Here is a 26,130-nt window from a genome sequence, read left to right on the forward strand (position 1 = left end):
CTTTAGACGTGAGTTTAATTGAAGCTCTGACTGCCGGGTCAGAGCGACGCCAGCAGCGTGATCAGGTCATGTGATTATGCTGCTGATGTCAGTCGCCGCCACAGCAGACAGAGGCACGAACGGTGGTAAGTGCTCCACAGTAGTGAAGCTGAAGACACAGAAGATGGGGGTGTATTTACTGCCTAGGGGGGAGTATTTACTGCCTGTGGGGGTGTTTACTGCCTGGGGGGGTTATTTACTGCCTGGGGGGGGTATTTACTGCCTGGGGGGGAGTATTTACTGCCTGGGGGTGTTTACTGCCTGGGGGGTATTTACTGCAGGGGGTGTATTTACTGCAGGTGGGGCTTATTTACTGCATGTGTGTGGGGGTGTTTACTGAGTCTGTGTGGGGTTATTTACTGTGGTGGGGTATTTACTGTGGTAGGGGAGATTTTGTGTAACGGGGGGATGATTTGAAGAAACAAGTGTAGGGATCAAAGAAGGGACAGGTGCAGACACAATATGGGGAACGGTAGAAATTTGAAGACACAATATGAGGAGCAAGGGGTGCATGTATGGGGGGGTGGGTGCGGACACAGTATGGAGAGCGAGGGGAAAATTTATATGGACACAGTATGGGGAGCGAGGGTGATGGGATGAGTGCGGACACAGTATGGGGTGTCGGGGGGATGTGTGAGGAGGCAGTATGGAAAGTGAGAGGGTAAATGTGTGAGGAGACTATTAAGGGTAATAGTGTTTGGAGACAGTAGGGGGGAAGAAAAGTGTGAGTGGGCACAGAATAGAGACTGAGCAATGTGGGGGGATAGAATGGGGGAGACAGTGTAGGGGCACAGCAAGGAGGGGGCAGTATACCAAGGAGGGGGAGTGTGGTGAAGGGGCACATTATAGAGACTGGGCCCTATAGGGGGGACACAGTGTGAGAGGACAGTGTGAAAAGGGGGCCCCATAAGAGGGACAAAGTGAGGGTCATATTTTGTGCAGGGAATATAGTGAGGGGCAATTATTTATTTAGGGGCTCAGTGTAGGGCAGATATTTTTATTTAGGAGAATTGTAATAACGCTCCTATCTTTAAGGGCATCGTATGGGGATGTGCTGCAGAAGACCAGAGAAGATGGAAGTCTGCAGAGATGAGCTGTGGATGAAAAGTTATCAAGGGGTCTGGACAAGATGAAGAAGAAAAGAAAGAGAACGACTTCAGAGACGTCATCTATCAGGTACCTGAATGTAAATGTTTTTTTGTGATACTGACTAATTCTCATATTTTCATTGATGTTAGGAGCATTAAAGGGGTTGTCCACGTTTGTGATGAGTCTGCAGTCATTCTATGTGACTGCAGACTCTTAAATTCTCACAGTGCGCATTGCACTCAGTTAGAATTCTCTGGTGCCAGCGATTTGCATACATGCAGTCACGGGCCGACTAGACATGTGTGGCGTCACTCAATGAAAATGAATTGAGTCAGGCCGGACACGTCTAGTCGGAATGTGGCCAGAAGTATACAAATCGCATACTTGTGCAAGGGAGAATCATAAAAGTACGCAATGTGTGCACTGTGAGAATTCAGAAGCCTGCAGTCACCCAGAGTGACTGCAGATTTTCATCTCAAACCAGGACAAGCCCTTTAATTATAAAATGAAGCCCTGTAGCATGGCAATCCTAACAGCGTGTAATATACTCACTGTCAGGATTTGGCTCTGCTTGCTGGTTCCAGCAGTAATCACATGGCCACTTCACTCATATGCGATTTTTATACTTACGGTCACGTGACAATGAGCTTCTCTTCCTGCTTCTCTCAGTTTTTCACTGAACATTGAGAGAATTAGGGAGAGCAACTCATCGGCACGTGACTAAAAGTGCAAATCATATACAGGTGCATCTCACAAAATTAGAATGTCATCAAAAAGTTAATTTATTTCAGTTCTTCAATACAAAAAGTGAAACTCATACATTATATAGAGTCATTACAAACAGAGTGATCTATTTCAAGTGTTCATTTCTGTTAATGTTGATGATTATGGCTTACAGCCAATGAAAACACAAAAGTCATTATCTCAGTAAATTAAAATAATTAACAAAATATACCTGCGAAGGCTTCCTAAGTGTTTAAAAGGGTCCCTTAGTCTGTTTCAGTAGGCTCCACAATCATGGGGAAGACTGCTGACTTGACAGATGTCCAGAAGGCAGTCATTGACACACTCCACAAGGTCCCAGAGTTCCAATTTTCATTTGGAAATCAAGGTCTCAGAGTCTGGAGGAGTAATGGAGAGGCACACAATCCAAGCTGCTTGAGGTCTAGTGTGAAGTTTCCACAATCAGTGATGGCTTGGGGAGCCATGTCATCTGCTGGTGTAGGTCCACTGTGTTTTATCAAGACCAAAGTCAGCGCAGCCGTCTACCAGGAAATTTTAGAGCACTTCAAGCTTCCCTCTGCCGACAAGCTTTTTAGAGATGGAAATTTCATTCTCCAGCAGGACTTGGCACCTCTCCACACTGCCAAAAGTACCAATACCTGGTTTAAAATCAACTGAACTGAAATAAATTAACATTTTGATGATATTCTAATTTAGTGAGATGTGCCTGTATGTGCTGGACGGGGGGGATGCCAAACTGAATTCTTGCCTCAGGTGCCAGAAAGCCTAGATAAACCTCTGGTCTCAACATGACTACATTCTACCTTTCCGTAAGCAAGTCCCATGTGTTGGAAATGTGGGGAGGAGGAGAGTAATCTGTTACACTTTTTCTGGTCCTGCAGGCTTCTCTCTCCTTTTTGGGAAAAAGTGCAGCAAGTGATACGTAAAATCACAGATCTGTATCTGACTTCTGATCTTGTTTATGACTTTGGATCTGTTGTGATAATTCTCATGGATTATCCCTTCTGCTTCGGACGCACTCTGACTTCAGGCATCTGACCCCGGACTTGGCCTCTGAGTGTTTGTTTGTTGTATTCCCTGGTTTTGACGTACCCTCTTTACTACAAGCCCTCCTGGTATCTGACCTCGAACCTCCTGTCTACCCTGTCTCACACCTTGCCCGTGAGTAGTGACTCAGCGTCATACCGCTCCAACAATCTCCCTCTGGTTTACTAAAATACATGAGGTGATGCTAATGGACAAGCTCACTTCAAAGATGAATAATTCTGATGATCAATTTTACAAAACCTGGTATTATTGGCTGGAATTTAAATCTTCGGCTGACTACCTGGCCCTTATCGGGGAAATCTGAGTCTGCATTCTTTGGGCCCCACCTTTGAGCACCTTTCCCTATTGCCCTCCCTACCTCCCTCTCCCATCCCTTCTTCTCTTCTTGTTTCTTTTGCCTCTCTCCTTTGCTCTCTTTTCTATATTCTTCTTTCTTTTTCATCTACTATTTTGTCTGGATTACTCCACTGAGTCTGGGAGATTTTAGCTATGTACTTTCTCATCTTACTCATTAATGTTCATTTTGTGTTATTGTTTATTCAGAATTTGAGTAGCAAGGTAATAACGTCTTTTGTTATTTCCTCTACCCCAGTAATTGTTTATATTTATTGGCACTGTTAGTGCCTTGTGATTTTACCGTTTCTTCTCTTTATAAATGTAATAAATATAGACAAAGTTTAAAAAAAATAACCTCGTTGATAGCAGCCAAGCTGTCACGGGGTTACCGCACAGTTTGGAGCCAGAAGGCCTCAGCGTCGGATGTGTACTACGCCAGCTCCGAGAAGACGCACTTCTCCATAATTTTAAGTGTGTGTTTATTTCTTCCTGCAGAACAGGGGTTAAGCGGCCATGTTGGAATTCCCTGTGCTCATAGCTGAGCTCGGTTAGACACTCCTTTTCCCTTTATAATCTGGGCTATTATACAAATCATTGTCAGAGCTAGCTTTTGCTGCATGGCTAACGGAGGGAGAGGAGTTCTTGTGAGAAGGAGTGTTGAAGGAATTATTTGTAATTGCAGTCTGGTTTATACGCGTGGTAATTCCTTATCGTTCTCCATTTTTAGTTTATTCCCCAACCTTCACACCCCGGTGATTTTCTCTGTTATATATGAGTGAATATTTTGTGTGCCTGGAGTTTTCTGTTTAACCCTGTCTGTGTGATCCTGTTTGTCGGGTTGGTGTACTACGGTGCACAGTAGCACCCCCTTCTCTGGGAGGGGGAAGTGAACAGATGGAAGGTTTACTCAGGAGTTAGAGCGAGGGTGGAGGCCCCCGGCATCCTCACCTTCAGAGGTATCCCATGGAATAGGGCAAGCTAGGGCGCCCCCTAGTATTAGTGACAGGGTAGGGCCCCTGGTCCCCGGTCACCCGACAGATGTGTCGTGACACAAGCCATTTAAGCATGTGTATTTCTGCATGTGAGGCTCATACTTAATACTGAAAAAATCTGGATATTTTGAAAATGTTGTTTCCATTTTTCTATCATTTGCATATCAGTAACATGTCTACCAATCCTGTGATTTCCATCATTCATTTTTGGGGTAGAAATTGCAATGTTGAAGAGTGTAGATAATTCATGCAACAGTAAGGTTTTAGTTTAATGTTAACTCCCGAACTGAACTCAATATTGTTTTCAACATTATATCATTGTTAGTCTAATGCTGTAGTAAATCTAAAAGTGAATTGAACTATTTTTTGAGCGAGGTTTATTATATATTTAGAACAGAAATGAGAATAGGAGGAAGGGTTTATACGTTTTTAAAGATGGCCAAGATAAACCACTCAATTAATGGGCACTGGATGGTTGGAGGTGCACTTTGTTCTATATTGATTGCATTAAGAAATACAATACACAGATGTCTTACTCTGTAATATCCAGAAAGCAAACAGTTCGATAGTGTTTGGGAGCACAAAGGCAAAATCACAGCCACAATAAATTGAATTCATAATCTAGATGGATTAGCTTGTTTAGCAAGACGTACCAGTTACTTTTTTTACAAAGACAAAGGAAAGCGACAGTAAAAGCTTAACAAAAACACATTTATACCTGAAGATAATGCAGGAAGATGCAAATTAATTCCTAATCGTAAGTCTAACTCTGCTGAAGCCCCGTATACATATTTAATACATTTAAAACAGGTATAGTAAATAGGTAAAATGCCCTTCAAAATACTTTTCTGTACTTGGTTTCTGGAGAAAAAGAAATACATTACTGTCTTTATGTACCAAATGGGATTCATTTTCCATATGCATTTTCAAAAAAAGACTAAAACATAAATAGAAAAATGGATAACAATGGAATTGATATTTTCTGACTGACAAAAACTTTGGCTTCAAAATAAAAAAATAAAAAAATGAAATATTATTTTGTAATGTATGATTAATGTAATAACACAGATTGTTGCATTTTAATTTGAAATGGCATTTAGGGAAGGTTAGGAATTTTAATCAAATATATATTATTATTTTTTATCTATCTAAAGGCTCATATTTATCAAGTAAGTGGGTAAAACTGATATCACTAATTATTATATATGAGTCATTTATGAAGTCATCAAAGCTGTAGTTGGAGGATGGAAAAATAGATGAGAAAGGTCAACAGTTTGTCCAGTAGTGGATTACGTTACAGCTGTTCTGTTGCAGGCGCTGCAACCAATAAGTCCCGTAAGCGCTGCAACCAATCAGTGGTCGTTAATGGGCTGCAGCACTTACACCTCCCCTGAAGCCAAGTTTCGTTCCAAGCAAGGTGTGAGTGAAGCACTGGCACCAAAGACCTGGAACGGTGGCGGTTAGGGAAGTTGAGTATAAGGTTTTTTATTTTATTCATGGAATACATTATCCAAGAATGCGTTGTGCAAGTAGCGGACAACCTCTTTAACAGAAAGATAAAATATTACAATAATGCAATGAGGTTCTTGGATAAATGCAGGCTACGATTTAGTAGCATTCACAAATGGATTGTTCCTATATTAGATGATAGACTCATTTTTTTAATGTTTTTTTAGTACATTTTATTAAACTGGTAAGGCACAATTAGAATGATACACTTCATTATAATACATAAAATGTAAGTGAATGGGTAATAGGGAATAAAACAAGTCGTGTCCAAATCTCTTTCACGGGTTGAATAAGGCTTAGTGTTTACCCTACTATAATGGTTTCTGTTCTTACAGAAGTTATCCTGAATACAGTAGCAAAGCTCATATTTTGGCCAGGGGCATACATAGGAATCATGGGGCCCCATAGCAGAAGTTCTAATTGGGCCCCCCCCCCAAAAAAAAGGAAATAATTGTCGGGGTCACAGAAGAGCAGATCTCACAACTTTCCATCCTGCTGAAGTCCTAGATTCCTTTTTCACTGCCCCATAAAGTGTGATGCCAACAATGCCAACAAAAGTGTCCCCAAACACAGTATGATACCCCCATGGTGAATTCCTCCACATTCACAGTATAATGACCCTATTGTACCCCACCTCAACTCCCAAGGCAAAGTATGGTGACCCCAACACAGTATGATCCCCCAACTGTGACCCCCACACAGCCCTCCATGCAGTATAATGGGCCTACATACAATATAATGGCCTCACACCTCTCCACACTCCACAGAGTATAATGCACTCGCCATGGTCCTCCATACAGTATAAGGCACTCGCCATGGTCCTCCACACAGTATAATGCACTCGCCATGATCCTCCATACAGTATAATGCGCTCGCCATGATCCTCCATACAGTATAATGCACTCACCATGGTCCTCCACTCAGTATAATGCACTCGCAATGGTCCTCCACTCAGTATAATGTACTCGCCATGGTCCTCCACACAGTATAAGACACTCGCCATGGTCCTCCACACAGTATAATGCACTCGCCATGGTCCTCCACACAGTATAAGACACTCGCCATGGTCATCCACACAGTATAATGCACTCACCATGGTCCTCCACACAGTATAATGCACTCGCCATGGTCCTCCACACAGTATAAGACACTCGCCATGGTCCTCAACACACTATAAGACACTCGGCATGGTCCTCCACACAGTATAAGGCACTCGCCATGGTCCTCCACACAGTATAATGCACTTGCCATGATCCTCCATACAGTATAATGCGCTCGCCATGATCCTCCATACAGTATAATGCACTCACCATGGTCCTCCACTCAGTATAATGCACTCGCAATGGTCCTCCACTCAGTATAATGCACTCGCCATGGTCCTCCACACAGTATAAGACACTCGCCATGGTCCTCCACACAGTATAATGCACTCGCCATGGTCCTCCACACAGTATAAGACACTCGCCATGGTCATCCACACAGTATAATGCACTCACCATGGTCCTCCACACAGTATAATGCACTCGCCATGGTCCTCCACACAGTATAAGACACTCGCCATGGTCCTCAACACACTATAAGACACTCGCCATGGTCCTCCACACAGTATAATGCACTCGCCATGGTCCTCCACACAGTATAATGCACTCGCAATGGTCCTCCACACAGTATAATGCACTCGCCATGGTCCTCCACGCAGTATAATGAACTCCCCATGGTCCTCCACGCAGTATAATGCTCTCCCCATGGTCCTATATGCAGTATAATGCACTAGCCATGGTCCTCCACACGGTATATGCACTCGCCATGGTCCTCCACACGGTATAAGACACTCGCCATGGTCCTCCACACGGTATAAGACACTCGTCATGGTCCTCCACACGGTATAAGACACTCGTCATGGTCCTCCACATGGTATAAGACACTCGCCATGGTCCTCCACACAGTATAATGCACTCGCCATGGTCCTCCACACAGTATAATGCACTCGCCATGGTCCTCCATACAGTATAATGCACTCGCCACGGTCCTCCACGCAGTATAATGCACTCGCCATGGTCATCTACGCAGTATAATGCACTCCCCATGGTCCTGTATGCAGTATAATGCATTTGCCATGGTCCTCCACACAGTATAATGCACTCGCCATGGTCGTCTACGCAGTATAATGCTCTCTCCATGGTCCTGTATGCAGTATAATGCATTCGCAATGGTCCTCCACACAGTATAATGAACTTCCCATTGTCCTCCACACAGTATAATGCACTCCCCATGGTCCTCCACGCAGTATAATGCACTCCCAATGGTCCTCAATATAGTATAATGCACTCCCCATGGTCCTGTACGCAGTATAATGCAGCCCCCCATAGGGTAAAATGCAGCTTCCCCCCACCATAGGGTAAAATGCAGCCCCCAGTCTACCAGTTTTATCAGTACTCACTGATTTATAAATAAATACATACTTACCGCTCCTCATTCCCTGCTGCTTCAGTCTCTGCAGTGCGTCTCTGTCATCACCTCAGCAGCTGCCAGCTCCACTGTCTGAAAGAGCGTGGAGCGTCATCACGCCGCGGCGTCAGACGCAGAGGAGGAATCATGGGAGAGAGAGTGTCACATGATGTTCCCTCTTCCATCATTGCTATCATCCAGGGCCGACTCCAGGTTTTCGTTGGCCCCGGGCGAAAGAGTCTCAGTGGGCCCTTTAATACATACCAACATTCATGATGCACAGATACAGCGGAGAATTATAGGTATACAACACAGTGCCCAGCCTGTCCCCTCGTCCTTCACATATGCAGACATGCACACACACACAGTACGCAGACATGCACACACATTACACAGACACGCACACACACAGTATGCAGACACGCACACAGACCCAGTATGCAGACATGCACAAACACAGTATGCAGACACGCACACACACAGTACGCAGAGACGCACACAGACACAGTACGCAGACATGCACACACACAGTATGCAGACACGCACACACACAGAACGCAGATACGCGCACACACACAGTAAGCAGACATGCACACACACAGTACGCAGACACGCACACACAGTATGCAGACATGCACACACACAGTACACAGACACGCGCACACACAGTATGCAGACATGCGCACACACAGTACGCAGACATGCACACACACAGTATGCAAACATGCACACACACAGTACGCAGACATGCACACACACAGTATGCAGACATGCACACACACAGTACGCAAACATGCACACACACGGTATGCAGACATGCATTCATATGGTACGCACATATGCACGCACACGGTAAGCAGACATGCACGCACATGGTAAGCATACATGCACATGGTACACAGATATGCACATACACAAACAGATACACAGATAAGTACACATACAGACATACGTACTGTACATATTTGAACACATTATTAAAAACACATAAAACAGACATAAATATATATATACACAGTCATACACACTGACATACACACAAGACACATTAGAAATATATTTAATATGGGGATTGGGGAATCTGGTGACAAGCCTCACTCACCTGCCCCTTGGCCTGTGTCGGGTCCAGCTGTGCAGGGCCGTCGGCTTGTCTGATGGCCATCACAGGCCCTGGACCATCAGAGGGGCCCACTCGCCGTTGGGGCCCACACCGCTTCCCCAGCATCTCCGCAGGGAGTACCTCCGGAGGTGTTTGATTGCCGGCACTTCATCAGGGCCCCCCTCCTGCTCCTCCGGTGCTGCTTAATTGATGGCACTTCATCAGGGCCCCCCTTGGGGCCTCCCTTCATCAGGGCCCCCTTCGGGGCCTCCCTTTGTCAGGACCCCCCTCGGGGCCTGCCTTCATCCGCCACCACCCTCCGGCACTGTTTTCAGGCATGGCCGCACGCAGTGCGCTGTGCGGCTGTGTCTGCTAGTAATGACGGCAGGTGCGACAGAAGCACAATTGAAGGCGCAGTGTCGCCCCTGCCGTGTCATTACTACAATACACAGCCACACAGCGCACTGCACGCGGCCATGCCTGAAGACAGTGCCGGTGGGTGGCGGCGGCAATCAAGCAGCTGAGCGGGGAGTGCAGGAGGGGGGCAACTGCTGTTGGGCCCCCCCAGCTCACGGGCCCCATAGCAGTCGCGTGGCCTGCCGCCATTGGCGGTACGCCACTGATTTTGGCCCAGCGACAACACCGATGACTCCACCCTGTGCCAGTCTTTGCAATTGTTTCCGTTACTGCTCCAGAATATAACATAATTTTATCACACACACCTATAAAGCTTGTTACAGTGCTGCACAGCCCTACATCTCCTCCTGTATCTCTGTCTACCACTCTACAATAGTCTTTGTTTTGCTAATGATCTAAGAATCGCATTCTCTATAATCCGAACCTCCCACTTTCATCTCCAAGACATTTCTTGTGCTGCACCAGTTCTCTGGAATGCACTACCACAGACAACCCAGTTAATTCACAATGTCCACAGTTTTATGTGTGCCATAAAAACACATCTTTTTAGATAGGCCTATCATTTTTTCTTATTAATCAAATTGTTATCAGTTTTGCTTTCCTTCATATTCTTCAGAATTTGGTCCTTTCATCTTTTCTCACATACTGCATGCACTCAATAGCACTTTGTATTTGGAGACATACAAATACTAGCTGGTGACTGGTTCAGCTTTACATAAATACCCTTATTTTTAAAGCACTTTTTGGACCAAGCACTTTTTACCTTCTGCTCATAGACTGTAAGCTCTTATGAGAAGGGCCCTCGCTCTTCTTCTTTGAATGGTTGAACTATGTATTACTCTGCAACTTCTGATAATTGTCTGTACTTGTAAAGTACTGCAGAATATGTTGGCGCTACATAAATAAAAATATTATTTTTATTTATTACTTCAAGTCAGCTCTCATTCACTTCAATACTATACACACTTCAACCTGAAAAGGAAAGGCCATCAATATCAAAGTCTTGGAAACCCTCTTTCGTGAAACCATGAAGGATGTGACATTGGATCCATCTACTTTGATTAACTCTGCCTTTTTTATAGTAAGAATAGCACTACAGACTATATTTGGTTGCCGTTAAAACAGTGGAACCTGTTAGGACAGAAAACAACGTCTCTGTTAACAGAAGCTAAGCAATAAGTCACCATTTGGCAGTTTTAACATATCTCTTTCTCACATGTTCTTTTACTTAGTTTATCAAGATTTAAGCATTAATATGTATTTTAGCTTAAACTAACTAGTAATGCAGAATATTGCCATAATGTCCCAATGTCTAGGCCTTGCAATATTAACCATATGCTTAGTTTGACAAGTAAAACTTTTACAAGATCCGAAATATCATGTCAGGGATTTCAGGTATACGTACATAGCACACTTCTGACCAACAATGTAAACTGCTTGGTTCAGCTGCAATAAATGGTGGTTGTTTCCAGATGACTGGTCGCATTGAAATATGTGATGACTAGCAGCTTCCTAAGCAGACACTGATGAGCTTTGAGTTCTATTGTCCTCCACTATTCCGAGTCTGCCTTTGCCAGGGTATAAATTCTGGGTCCTGCAGTACCTCCGGCAACAAGCCTGTTAGCACCAGCAAGGATCACCTCCATCAGGTAAGAACTAGTTAGTACCAAGCACGTGACAAAGTTTTAGTGCAAAATCCGTAGTAAATGGGTCAAACACTTGGTATGCCATGCACACTTTATTGAGTCATCATGCAGAGTAGAGCCATCTGAATCTTGATTATTAGATGATGGTCATCACACTGGTAAAACAGATTACAATTAAAAATATTACGAAAATATATTTTAGATATAGAGAATGTAAGGCTCCAGGCATGGTGACTTTAGAGTTGCATCGCTTACTATTTTTAGTAGTATATTCATGGGCATACAACAAATGTGTCACTGGCATCTTTAAACATAATACTTTTTCATTCAGATTTTAGAACAAGAGCTTCAAAATGTCTCAGACACCTAAAGCTGCTGCTGCGGCTAGCCAGGGCACTGATGCCAAGGAAAAGGGTACCCCTGTTCCACTTCCCGTACCTGTAACCAAGCCCGTTAAAGGTGGTGAACCCAGCCCTGGAACCTTCAAGGTAAGACTGTCCAACTACATGAAACTGATCAGAAATGTTTCAATATGTACATGAGTTAATGACATAGATTTTATTTTATCACACACCACATGAACCATAGCGGTGTTCAGTACTATTGAACTGCTGCCACTATCTTATTAATAAATCATTTGGTCTTGTTGGCAGTGTATCTGATTTTAATCCTCCATGGCTTTTGCTTTCATAGGAGCCATGATTTTGTGTCTCCCAGTCAATTATATTGACTTATGATGAATTGGTATAGCTTCTATATTCTTTTAATTAACCATTAAAGGGGTTGTCCAGGTTTGGGATTCAAGTCTGCAGTTACGCTATGTGACTGCAAACTTGTAAATCCTCACAGTGTGCACAGTGCGTGCTGTCAGGATTCTGCAGTGTTGGGAGAAGGCAGGTGCGTGACCGCAAGTATGCTACTTGCTTTCACGCAGTTATGTGGTAACAAGAGATGCTCGGCTTTGCTCATTACAAGTGTACTGAGCAAGGCCAGACATATGTAGTTGGAATGTGGCTGAAGTATACAAATCCCATACTTTCGGTCACATGCCCGCCTGCTCCTGGCACCGCAGAATCCTGACAGAGAACACCGTGCACATTGTAAGGATTCACAAGTCTGCAGATACAGACAGTGACTGCAGACTTGAAGCCCAAACCTGGACAACTCCTTCAAATGTGAATAAAGAATTACAAGTCCTTTTTTTCAAATAGAAAAAAGTATATAGAGAAACACTTAAAATAATAATAACTATTAATATTAATATAAATAACAGCTGGTAAACATTAATAAGAAGCTGTTACACTGCCTTTATCCCGACAAAATCAATATTTTCCCAGGAGCGCATTTGGTCTCTGACCTTTTGGAAATATTCTGTGTACACAAGCCTAATACTCAAAAAGATGTATGTAAATATACAATGCTGTCACTGTACCTATAGTCCATAATGTACTCTCAGATTACTGGACAAGATGCATTATTAACTTTAACTCCTTCACAATTTTATTTTTGCACTTTTGTTTTTTTCCTTTTTTTCTTCCAAGAGAAGACATAGTGATATGAGGGCTTCTTTGTTTGGGGGACGAGTTGTAGTTTTGAATTACTTATTTTACTATAATTTATACTGAAAAACGGAAAAAAATCCAAATAAAGTAAAATAGTGTAAAAAAAAACACAATTCTGCCATTGCTTTTGTTTGTATGGCATTCATTGTGAAGTAATAATTACCTGACAACATGATTCTGCAGGTCAGTACGATTACAGTAATAATAAACTTGTATAGCTTTTTAATATTTTAGTAGTAGAAAAAATTCAGGGCTTTGTGAAACAGTTTTTATCGGCATACATTTCTTATTGGAGGTGCAATTACCAAAAAATGTCAATTATGGCGTTTCAATTTTTTATTTTATGGAGTTTACCATGCAGGTTAAATCATTTTAAATTTGAGTAAATCAGACTTTTATGAAAATAGAAATACCAAATATTTATTTACTTTATTTTTTTTATTTCTTTATATTTATATTGGGAAAAGAGGGATGATTCAACCTTTTTTTTTATACTTTAATCATTTAAAAAATATATATTTCCTTGAATCGGCGATCATTTTATTGTTTGTAATATGTACTGCAATAATTTTATATTATATTATAAGGTGAATTTACTGAACTCCTATGGAGCACATAGATGGCGACCACAGGAGTATCTAGTAGATGCTTGCCTGTCATGTCAACCCATTGCCACCGCACAATCATGTTAAGGGGAGAATTAGCACACTATCTGGATCGCGCCACTTAAATGCCGCTATCACAGATTGACAGTGGCATTTAAGTGATTAAACAGCAGTGATTGGCGCTACTTCCAATCTCTACCTTAGAGGCAGATGGTGGCTGTATAACACAGCTGGCACCCACTCTCTATACAATGGGGTGAGCTCTTGACAGCGCTTAACATTTTATATGACAGATGTAGGGAAAGGAATTAAACATGTTGTGTTCACGGTAATTATTTTTGAACAATATGTAATATAAATATAAAATATAACAAGCATGACATACAAAAAAAACACATATTAAAAATAAGTTGAATACGAGGGTAGGTACACTGTTATTACTCAAGATGTACCTGTGAAGAAATCTAAAAAGCTTGCTTTTATCCACAAATAAATAAGAAAAATGAAACTTAAAGCAAATATTAGCGTTGGTGTGAATCGATTCACATCACCAAGTTCATGGGCCAATCATTGGTAATCTGTGGTCGATGGATGGGAGCACTGAGTACCACCTCCTACTTGGTGGTATCTGTGGTTTTGCATTTGATTAGTCAGCCTGGCGCGACATCACATGTGCATCACTTCGCAATATTGATGTCATGACAGACCAGCTATTCAAAGGAAGAGCTGCAGATGTCGGGAGGAAGGAGGAGATTTTCAGAGCTCCAGGCTAGCGACCCCAGATTAGTGACTCGGTCAATGGACTGGGTCTTGCGAATCGATTCACACCAACTCTAGTAAATATAAAACATTAGTTATTTTCACAGATCTGAATGTGTGTAACCCAAAAATTATCCTTGCTCAAATGAAGAATTTCTCTCTTCCAGGTAATCATCTTTGAACAAGAGAACTTCCAAGGAAGACACATGGAACTTCTGAATGAGTGTGTAAACCTTGGGGAACGAGGCTTCGACAGAGTACGAAGTGTTATTGTCGACTCTGGACCGTAAGTGCTAAAAGCACCAGCTGACATATTCCCTTTTTCAGTTTACAGTAACGATGAAACAGTATTAGAAAGAACAGACATTCAATATTACTTGTTTTTATTTCTTTTCCATTTTTTTTTCCAAATTCTCAAATAACCAGGGAGATAGTGAAAAGAAAAATGAACTAAAACTCAAAGGCTCATCTTGTCTAAACTGTTCAATAGAATTATTGTCATCTTTGCCCATAACAAACCAATCATAGAGCAACTTGCATTTCTTACACTGCTCAGGAAAATGAGCCCTGCATTGTGATTGGTTCCCATGGACACCAATACTAGATGTTCTGCTTTGATAAATTGAGTCTATAATGTTTTGGAAAGCATATTTTCTTTTTTTTTCTTTTTAGTAAAACATAGTAAAAGATCAACACCAGCTATCATCTAGATCATCTAGTGTATAAATGATAGTATAATAACTTCATTGCAACCTTCTGTATTGAAATGTCTTGGAGAGACACAACGGCATGATAGCCAGGAGTGCTGTCTAGACAACAGCTTTACGCCCCACGAGTATCGCTCATAGGTCCAATTAATTAAAATATAGGATTGGGCAGTAGAGGATACTTTAGTAGGACATAAGGACATCACTTGGGTATCACTGCCAATAACAAAAAGGAGAGAAGACAAGAGGACCTGTTATGGTGAACTCTGATTGTCCTTCACTACATCTGAATGGCTGCCATGTAATTTCAGACTGGCCACAGCTTTCCCTTGAAAAACCATTTCTTTGCAAGGAGTGGGACATGGAGCGAGCCACATTTGTCAACAAGTAGTGCACCCATCGATAAATGTGGTAATCACTACATAGGGACAGCAATTGGGATATCATTCAAATAATGTGCCGGTAATAATCATAAATGTCCTCAAAATATGCTAATGTTAATGGGAGACTGTCAGTCCAAACTGATCGAAAAAGGAATGCGAATATCCTAGTTAGCCATAAAAACTTCCCCTTGACTCTTCAAATTGCCTCCTCTGTTCTCAAAAAAATGAGCGTTTTTCTAATATCTTTACTAGGATGCTTGATGTACCCTTGGTGTGACCAAAAATCTGCGTACATTGCTCTACCGACTCATTGTGCATGTAGCCACGACTGCAGAAAAAGCTCATGCAAGCCCTGTCAATCAAGAGAGAGAGAGGAAAATGCAAAATGAGTGGCTGGAGTTTCTCGGCTACACCAAGGGTACATCAAGCACCCTAATTAGCATATTGGAAGAAAATTAATTTTCTGGAGAAAGCGGTTTGAAAAAGCAAAGGTCCAATCTGCAAAATGTGTTTTTTAGACGTGCAAATTTTGATGGAGTCTTTAAAACCAATGTCAGAAGGAATCCTAATGGGAGAGTAACTAGTCAGGAAATACTCTACTTTGCCTCATTTTTTAAATTAGATTTGCCTTAAAAATCGGTATCATAATGGCATATATGAAAGCACACTTACCGAATATAAGCATCAGGAAAAATATATTTTCCTTACATTTTTATTATTCTTACAAACACAACATTTTCAAGCATTATATCTAAAAGTATTTGCACCCTACAATATGTTTTATTAGCCCTTTTTGGGCTTAAGAAGAATTATTATTGCCCAGAATGAGATCACAATTTGTGTTATATACTGAGTGACTAAGATTCATTTATCTCACTTTCCTGGTAGTTTTAAATTATTATCCCCATCTGGAGTTTAATGGTAAGAAGTTTGGAAATCTTATAGGTACGGTATAGATATCTCATAGCTGGCGCCAGAGGCTAATGCTCAGCTTAGAGGATATTGGAGGAGACAGTGCCAGTGCAGGATGTCCTTTGCTGATTTATGAGTAGCCGTCTGGTCCATGAATATGACACGTGGAAATAAGTGAAAAATGTAGGTAGCAATAAACTCCCACATCTTCCCACACAAGAATGATTACACTGGTTTGTTTATACACAGTAAAATATATTGAAATGTATATAGAGAATATATGATTTATTAGCCTGAGAGGATGATTCATCAAAGTATGCCAGGCCTGTGCGCTGTATACATGCATAAAAGTTCTTACTCTGAATTTGATTTATATTAGATACAGTCAGATAGGATGTATAGGATGGACTAACAGCATTCATATAAAAGAGACCCGGATCAGGAAACGTTACCTTTTGTATCCATATTATATATGGTTTTATGTTTGTCATTTAAATATATAGGGATAATGCTATATACAGTTATATGAAAAAGTTTGGGCACCCCTATTAATCTTAAGCTTAATGTTTTATAAAAATTGGTGTTTTTGCAACAGCTATTTCAGTTTGATATATGTAATAACTGTTGGACACAGTAATGTTTCTGCCTTGAAAAGAGGTTTATTGTACTAACAGAAAATGTGCAATCTGCATTCAAACAAAATTTGACAGGTGCATAAGTATGGGCACCTCACCAGAAAAGTGACATTAATATTTAGTAGATCCTCCTTTTGCAAAAATAACAGCCTTTAGTCGCTTCCTGTAGCTTTTAATGAGTTCCTGGATCCTGGATGAAGGTATTTTTGACCATTCCTCTTTACAAAACAATACCAGTTCAGTTAAGTTTGATGGTCGCCGAGCATGGACAGCCCTCTTCAAATGATCCCACAGATGTTCAATGATATTCAGGTCTGGGGACTGGGATGGCCATTCCAGAACATTGTAATTGTTCCTCTGCATGAATGCCTGAGTAGATTTGGAGCGGTGGTTTGGATCATTGTCTTGCTGAAAGATCCATCCCCTGTGTAACTTCAACTTTATCACTGATTCTTGAACATTATTGTCAAGAATCTGCTGATACTGAGTGGAATCCATGCGTCCCTCAACTTTAACAAGATTCCCGGCGCCGGCATTGGCCACACAGCCCCAAAGCATGATGGAACCTCCACCAAATTTTACTGTGGATAGCAAGTGTTTTTCTTGGAATGCTGTGTTTTTTGCCGCCATGCATAACGCCTTTTTGTATGACCAAACAACTCAATCTTGGTTTCATCAGTCCACAGGACCTTCTTCCAAAAAGAAATTGGCTTCTCCAAATGTGCTTTTGCATACCTCAGCCGACTCTGTTTGTGGCGTGCTTGCAGAAACGGCTTCTTTCGCATCACTCTCCCATACAGCTTCTCCTTGTGCAAAGTGCGTTGTATAGTTGACCGATGCACAGTGACACCATCTGCAGCAAGTTGATGCTGCAGCTCTCTGGAGGTGGTCTGAGGATTGTCCTTGACTGATCTCACCATTCTTCTTCTCTGCCTTTCTGATGTTTTTCTTGGCCTGCCACTTCTGGCCTGAACAAGAACTGTCCCTGTGTTCTTCCATTTCCTTATTATGTTCCTCACAGTGGAAACTGACAGGTTAAATCTCTGAGACAGCTTTTTGTATCCTTCCCCTGAACAACTATGTTGAATAATCTTTGTTTTCAGATCATTTGACAGTTGTTTTGAGGAGCTCATGATGCCACTCTTCAGAGGAGATTCAAACAGGAGAACAACTTGCAAGTGGCCACTTTAAGTAGCTTTTCTCATGATTGCATACACCTGGCTATGAAGTTCAAAGCTCAATGAGGTTACAAAACCAAAAAAAAGTGCTTTAGTAAGTCAGTAAAAAGTAGGTAGGAGTATTTAAAACAAGAAAATGATAAGGGTGCCCATACTTATGCACCTGTCAAATTTGTTTGAATGCAGATTGCACATTTTCTGTTAGTACAATAAACCTCATTTCAAGGCAGAAACATTACTGTGTCCAACAGTTATTACATATATCAAAATGAAATAGCTGTTGCAAAAACACCAATTTTTATAAAACATTAAGCTTAAGATTAATAGGGGTGCCCAAACTTTTTCATATAACTGTACATAGAAGGACAAGTCAGAGAGATCAATAGATTTACGTAGACATGATTTTTGCGCTCGGTGATGAAGAATTAGCGATATCTAAGAGAGTGAAATGGGTTATCCTAATTTGAAAAGTTTTTAAAAACAGCTGAAAGTAATATAAAATAACAAAATCAACCAAACTCATCTCTTGTCCAGTGATGATGTTCCAGTGGTCTTCCAGCCTTTGATCATAAGAAGTCAGAAGACAATTGTACTATACTGTAACATTGGCATCAAGGTTATCATTGCTGAGGGCATTTGTAAGGCACGTGACCACTGCAGCCACTGATTAGCAGCAGCGGTAACAAGCTTATTGCTTGTACCAGGGGAGAGCCCTCAGTGTGTCAGCACTGGATTGCCAGATAAAAAGATGGTGATTATTGTTGATTTTGTTATTTTATAACATTTGATGTTATTGTTTTTTTACATTTTTAAAGTTGGATAATCTCTTAATGTTTCTTTCCTCCCACTTTTTTTTTTACATTTGTGAGAAACCAGATTTAGCCTCTAAGAATATCCCAATACAATTATTTTCTTAACATAGACTTTAACCCACAGTGTTTTACGTGTTATAATGTCTATATTTTAATATATGTATTTACATATCATACATGTAGTGTTTCATTCTAGGATTACTCCTATACAGTAGATACAATAAGGTTAATAGTTCAAAAATGTTTTAGCACATATGAACTGCGTATAGTCTTGTATTATATTCTCATTCTTTTCACTTTTCTCTTCTAATGTTGTCATGTTGTGCGTTTTGTGGTGCTCTTTAATGTTGTTCTATTGTTCTCTATGTGATATGTGGACTCCGCGTACATATCTTCTCAGCTGGGTTGCTTTCGAGCAGTCCAACTTCCGTGGCGAGATGTTTATCTTGGAGAAGGGCGAGTATCCTCGTTGGGATACCTGGTCTAGCAGCTATAGGAGCGACTGCTTTGTGTCCCTACGCCCCATCCGAATGGTAAGTTTCAAACATTTCTAAATCCCTAACTAAATCATAAAAGTAGGATTATACTTGGAATTCAGTCAGTTTAAGTGTCTGCTATGGGGCCCATATAATAGGTGACCCATATGGTGATTGGTGAACTGAACACAGTATGATGCCCCAACTTTGATCACCACACAGCCCTCCACATAGTATAATGGGCCCCACATAGTCCTAATTACAGTATAATGTGCCCCACATAGTCCTCCATACAGTATAATGGGCCCCACATAGTCCTCATTACATTATAATGTGCCCCACATAGTCCTCTATACAGTATAATGGGAAACACAATCTTCCATACAGTATAATGTGTACCACATAGTCCTCCATACAGAATAATGGGCCTCACATAGTCCTCCATACAGTATAATGGGCCCCAAAGAGTCCTCCATACAAAATAATGGGCCCACATAGTCCTTCATACAGTATAATGGGCCCCACATAGTCCTCTATACAGAATAATGGGCCCACATAGTCCTTCATACAGTATAATGGGCCCCACATAGTCCTCCATACAGAATAATGGGCCCCACATAGTCCTTCATACAGTATAATGTGCCCCACATAGTCCTTCATACAGTATAATGGGCTACACATAGTCCTCCATACAGAATAATGGCCAACATAGTCCTCCATACAGTATAATGGGCCCCACATAGTCCTCCTTACAAAATAATGGGCCCACATAGTCCTTCATACAGTATAATGGGCCCCACATAGTCCTCTATACAGAATAATGGGCCCACATAGTCCTTCATACAGTATAATGGGCCCCACATAGTCCTTCATACAGTATAATGTGCCCCACATAGTCCTTCATACAGTATAATGGGCCCCACACAGTCCTCCATATAGTATTATGGACCCCATATAGTTCTCCATATAGTTTTATGGGCCCCACATAGTCCTTCATACAGAATAATGGGCCCCACATAGTCCCCAATACAGAATAATGGGTCCCACATAGTCCTCCATACAGTATAATGGGACCCACATAGTCCTCCATATAGTATTATGGGCCCCACATAGTCCTCCATACAGTATAATGGGTCCCACATAGTCCTCCATATAGTATTATGGGCCCCACATAGCCCTCCATACAGTATAATGGGCCACACATAGTCCTCCATACAGTATAATGGGCCACACATAGTCCTCCATACAGTAAAATGGGCCACACATAGTCCTCCACACAGTATAATGGCCCCACATAGTCCTCCATATAGTATTATGGGCCCCACAAAGTCCCCCATACAGAATAATGGCCCCACATAGTCCACCATACAGTATAATGGGCCCCACATTAAAAAAAAAACCTCACCTCTTCTCATTCCTCCACTGCTCCAGTCTGTGGAGCTCTTCACTGCTCGGCATAGCTGTCGTGAAATAGCGACGTCATTGCGCCCGCTACATTTAGACATCATACGCAGACAGAGATTGATGGAGGAGGAAGCAAGCGGCTTCCCTTTTCCATCATTGCTTTCAACTGTATCGGCATCCTGGGTGCAATACCGGGGGAGGGGTGACAAATATAATCATGCTGCAGGACAGAGTTTGACATGTGTGCGCTACATGGACGAAACAAGTGATTGATCCAAAAGACTTGTCACCGTGTAAAACAGATGAAAAATTGTGAAAGCTCGGGAAAAGACAAACCCTCCTATATTAGTGCATCAGTACAGAATTGGCTGTCAGTGGACAACCCCTTTAAGCAATATCCTTGTGGTATATACATATAGACATTATGAATTGTTAAAGAAGGACAGTATTCTGGAAGCAGTTCAATTCATATGCAGAAAGAGCAAGTTTATTCTGGTAGTGCGTCTTTGTCTACAGTAGTTTTTGCAGCCTCTTGTTGGCCAATGTCCCAGGCTTTTAATCCAGCTGCCCATTCACCAGTTCATGACAGTAAGGCTATGTTCAGAATCAAGAGTGTGAAAGTATAGGATGTGTGCCAAACACTGATGTCAAATTCTTAGCAAAATTAAATATGTCGCCAATATAAAAACATTGGCTAATGTAAATATGCACAAAAAGAAAACAGTAGAAAGCAGAAATATTATTTATGATGTTTCTCCTACAGATGACAAATGAGTAGAAAATATTTCTGAGAAAACATCACAAATTGTCCAACATTGATGTTTGTAGTAGGAGAAAATGAATTAGCAACAATGAAAGGTGATCAAAGTGTTTTATATGTTTTTTTTTTTTACATTTTCCAGGTAATGGACTAAAACAACCATATAGTGTCACAGGTAAATCCAATTAATTATAATATTTTCCTGTACACTTGCAGGATAGCCAGGAACATAAAATCACCCTGTTCGAATCTGCCGACTTCAAGGGCAACAAGATGGAAATCATTGAGGATGATGTGCCCAGCCTGTGGGCCTATGGATTCTGTGACCGCGTGGGAAGCGTGAAAGTTCCTAGTGGCACGTAAGTCATGAATCTAAACAGAGGTTAGATAATAAAGTCTGGAGAAAAGAATATATTTCTAAATTTTATTTTTTTCACAAGTGAGAAAAAAAATTTATATAATATGCAATAACCTATCATGTGAAAAAATGCAATAAACCTGCAGATATGGGGGTAGTGTTCTGAACCTGCCTGGCGCCGGCGCGGGTTAAATCACTGCTCTGTGTATAGAAAGTGGTGGCTGTGACCATGCCCCGGCACTGACTGACAGCAGCTCAGTATTGGGGCTGGCTGTCAGTCAGTGCCGGGGGGCTGTAACCGCTTTTTATATACAGAGACTGAGACTGCGCTGGTTCCACCCCTGTGACTGAAACTCGAATGCTACTGGGAGGAATAAAGTTAACTTCCTCCCGACAGCGGGGGTCTAAGTGCAGGCGCCGGGTAGATTCAGAATGCTATTAACCTGCAGATTAACCCCATATTTGCAGGTTAATAGCATTTTTTCCATGTGACAGGTTCCCTTTAACTATCCATAAGACCATTTTGCTTATAAAATACAAACTATACTTAAATGGGTTGTCTACTACTTGACAACCTTCTCTTCAAAGCTAAAGTGTCTATAACAAAAGAGAAAAAATAATATACTTACATCCTGGACCTGCAGCACTCCTCCAATGTTGGAACTATGGTCAAGCAGCCGCTGATTGGCTGCAGCTTTTCAGTATTCCGTTAAAGGGGACATTTGCTCTAACAGAAAAGTGAAGGCTTCAATTTATCAGCAGTTACTGATTGGCTGTATTGGACATGTGACACAACAATGTCAAGTGACTGCCGGCATTGAGGGTACTTCAACAAGTCTGGGAGGTACGGTAAGTACAGTACAGACCAAAAGTTTGGACACACCTTCTCATTTAAAGATTTTTCTGTATTTTCATGACTATGAAAATTATGCATTCACACTGAAGGCATCAAAACTATGAATTAACACATGTGGAATTATATACTTAACAAAAAAGTGTGAAACAACTGAAAATATGTCTTATATTCTAGGTTCTTTAAAGTAGCCACCTTTTGCTTTGATGACTGCTTTGCACACTCTTGGCATTCTCTTGATGAGCTTCAAGAGGTAGTCACCTGAAATGGTTTTCACTTCACAGGTGTGCCCTGTCAGGTTTAATAAGTGGGATTTCTTGCCTTATAAATGGGGTTGGGACCATCAGTTGTGTTGTGCAGAAGTCTGGTGGATACACAGCTGATAGTCCTACTGAATAGACTGTTAGAATTTGTATTATGGCAAGAAAAAAGCAGCCAAGTAAAGAAAAACGAGTGGCCTCATTACTTTAAGAAATTAAGGTCAGTCAGTCCGAAAAATTGGGAAAACTTTGAAAGTGTCCCCAAGTGCAATTGCAAAAACCATCAAGCGCTACAAAGAAACTGGCTCACATGAGGACCGCCCCAGGAAAGAAAGACCAAGAGTCCCCTCTGCTTCTGAGGATAAGTTTATCTGAGTCACCAGCCTCAGAAATCGCAGGTTAACAGCAGCTCAGATTAGAGACCAGGTCAATGCCACACAGAGTTCTAGTAGCAGACACATCTCTACAACAACTGTTAAGAGGAAACTTTGTGCAGCAGGCCTTCATGGTAAAATAGCTGCTAGGAAACCACTGCTAAGGACAGGCAACAAGCAGAAGAGACTTGTTTGGGCTAAAGAACACAAGGAATGGACATTAGACCAGTGGAAATCTGTGCTTTGGTCTGATGAGTCCAAATTTCAGATCTTTGGTTCCAACCACCGTGTCTTTGTACGACGCAGAAAAGGTGAACGGATGGACTCTACATGCCTGGTTCCCACTGTGAAGCATGGAGGAGGAGGTGTGATGGTGTGGGGGTGCTTTGCTGGTGACACTGTTGGGGATTTATTCAAAATTGAAGGCATACTGAACCAGCATGGCTACCACAGCATCTTGCAGCGGCATGCTATTCCATCCGGTTTGCGTTTAGTTGGACCATCATTTATTTTCAAACAGGACAATGACCCCAAACACACCTCCAGGCTGTGTAAGGGCTATTTGACCAAGGAGGAGAGTGATGGGGTGCTACGCCAGATGACCTGGCCTCCACAGTCACCAGTCCTGAACCCAATCGAGATTGTTTGGGGTGAGCTGGACCGCAGAGTGAAGGCAAAAGGGCCAACAAGTGCTAAGCATCTCTGGGAACTCCTTCTAGATTGTTGGAAGACCATTTCCGGTGACTACCTCTTGAAGCTCATCAAGAGAATGCCAAGAGTGTGCAAAGCAGTCATCAAAGCAAAAAGTGGCTACTTTGAAGAACCTAGAATATAAGACATAATTTCAGTTGCTTCACACTTTTTTGTTAAGTATATAATTCCACATGTGTTAATTCATAGTTTTGATGCCTTCAGTGTGAATGTACAATTTTCAGAGTCAAGAAAATACAGAAAAATCTTTAAATGAGAAGGTGTGTCCAAACTTTTGGTCTGTACTGTATATTATTTTTTTTCTCTTAATATGGCTAATTTAGATGTTACAAGGCATCTGTCAGCAAGTTTTTGCTTAGTAATATGATAGCAACATGATATAGGGGCAGAGAGCCTGATTCCAGTGATGTATCACTTACTGGGCTGCTTGGTGTAGTTTTGATATAATCCGTGTTTTCTCTGCTGTAGATGTAGCAGTTGTCAGAATATTGAGCTGACTATAACCCAACCCAAGCCCCTGATTGGCAGATTCCTGTGGACATTGTACGCAAGCTGCCAATCAGTGGTGGGGAAGGGGTTAGGAAGTGACCGGACTGGCTTGCACGAGATCTAGTCCGTCAGTGATAATCATCTGCTGATTGCATTGAAACTACAGCGCACAGCCTAATAAGTGACACATCACTGGAATCAGGCTCTCTGCCCTACATTATACTGCTCTCAGAATAAATAAAAAAACTCTGCTGACAAATTCCCTTCAAGAAAAAAAGTAAAACCAACAGTAACAACTCATTTCTTTTACTTTCCAAGGTGAATCTGATTGGGCAACCACTTTTTCCTTTGCATTTATTTTTATAAAAACCTGTCATTTTACAATCCAGCATCCAGGACGCATATTCACAACCCTTGCTTTTGCTTTCGTACAGATGGGTCGGATATCAGTATCCCGGATACAGAGGCTACCAATACCTGTTTGAAACCTGTGATTATAAACATTGGAATGAATGGAGTGCCTTCCAGCCCCAGGTCCAGTCTATCCGTCGTATCAGAGATATGCAATGGCATCAAAAGGGATGTTTCCTTATCCCTACCGCTGCCACCACCAAGTGAACATACCACATGTCCCCAACTTGACAGAGAACCTTTAAGAATCTTTCTTGCAAATTGACCTCATCACCATTTTTTTTAAATTACTCTGTCAACTAATTTGTTGTATATTGCACATTTAATGGATGTACTTTACTTTATGATGCAAATAAACACAGTTTCTGAGGTATAAGGGCTGGTTTTCATCTAAGTCAAAACCATGTTTAAACTATAGATGCCTTTATACCCACTGCTCAGAGGTGTAGTTTCCAAATGGGGTCACTTGTGGGGGTTTCTGCTGTTTTGGCATGTCAGGGGCTCTTCAAATGTGACATGGCATCCGCAATCTATTCCAAGCCAAAATTGCGCTCCAGAATTCAATTGGCGCTCCTTCCCTTCCGAGCCCTGCTATGTGCTCAAACAATAGTATATATGCTACATATGGGGTATTGGTGTACTCACTCAGGAGACCTGTATGGTCCATTTTCTTCTGTTGCCCTTTAAGAAATGAAAAAATTGAGGCTGAAGCAACATTTTTGCTGGAAAAAAAGTATTTTTTCATTTTCACGGCTCAACTTTATGAAATTCTGTGAAGCCCCTGTGGGTTTAAGGAGCTCACCACACCTCTAGATAAGTTCCTTGAGGTGTGTATTTTCCAAAATGGGGTCACTTGTGTGGTGTTTCCACTGTTTAGGCACATCAGAGGCTCTGTATATTCCAGTAAATTTTGCCCCCCGAAAGTCAATTAGCGCTCTTTACTTTCCGAGCCCTGCTGTGAGCTCAAACAGTAGTTTTCCCCCACATATGGGGTATCAGTGTACTTAGGAGAAATTGCACAACAAACTGTAAGGTCCATTTTCTCCTGTTACTCTTGTGAAAATGCCAAATTTTGGGCTAAAGCTACATTTTTGTATGAAAAAGTAATATTTAAT

General features: G+C 41.6%; 1 protein-coding gene across 1 annotated transcript; it reads left to right on the forward strand.

Annotated features, from left to right (window-relative positions):
* The first annotated feature begins 11,719 nt into the window (after positions 1–11,719).
* LOC141250273 (beta-crystallin B1-like) lies at positions 11,720–25,241 on the forward strand. Its single transcript, XM_073669912.1, has 5 exons — positions 11,720–11,854; positions 14,460–14,578; positions 19,320–19,452; positions 21,776–21,918; positions 25,039–25,241. Exons 1-5 carry the CDS (start codon positions 11,720–11,722, stop codon positions 25,220–25,222), a joined length of 714 nt encoding a protein of 237 aa, XP_073526013.1. The 3' UTR covers positions 25,223–25,241.
* The last annotated feature ends 889 nt before the right edge of the window (positions 25,242–26,130 follow it).

Source organism: Phyllobates terribilis, unplaced genomic scaffold, assembly GCF_046119375.1.
Source record: "Phyllobates terribilis strain yellow unplaced genomic scaffold, ASM4611937v1 Scaffold_5514__1_contigs__length_51091, whole genome shotgun sequence".
Lineage (NCBI taxonomy): Eukaryota > Metazoa > Chordata > Amphibia > Anura > Dendrobatidae > Phyllobates > Phyllobates terribilis.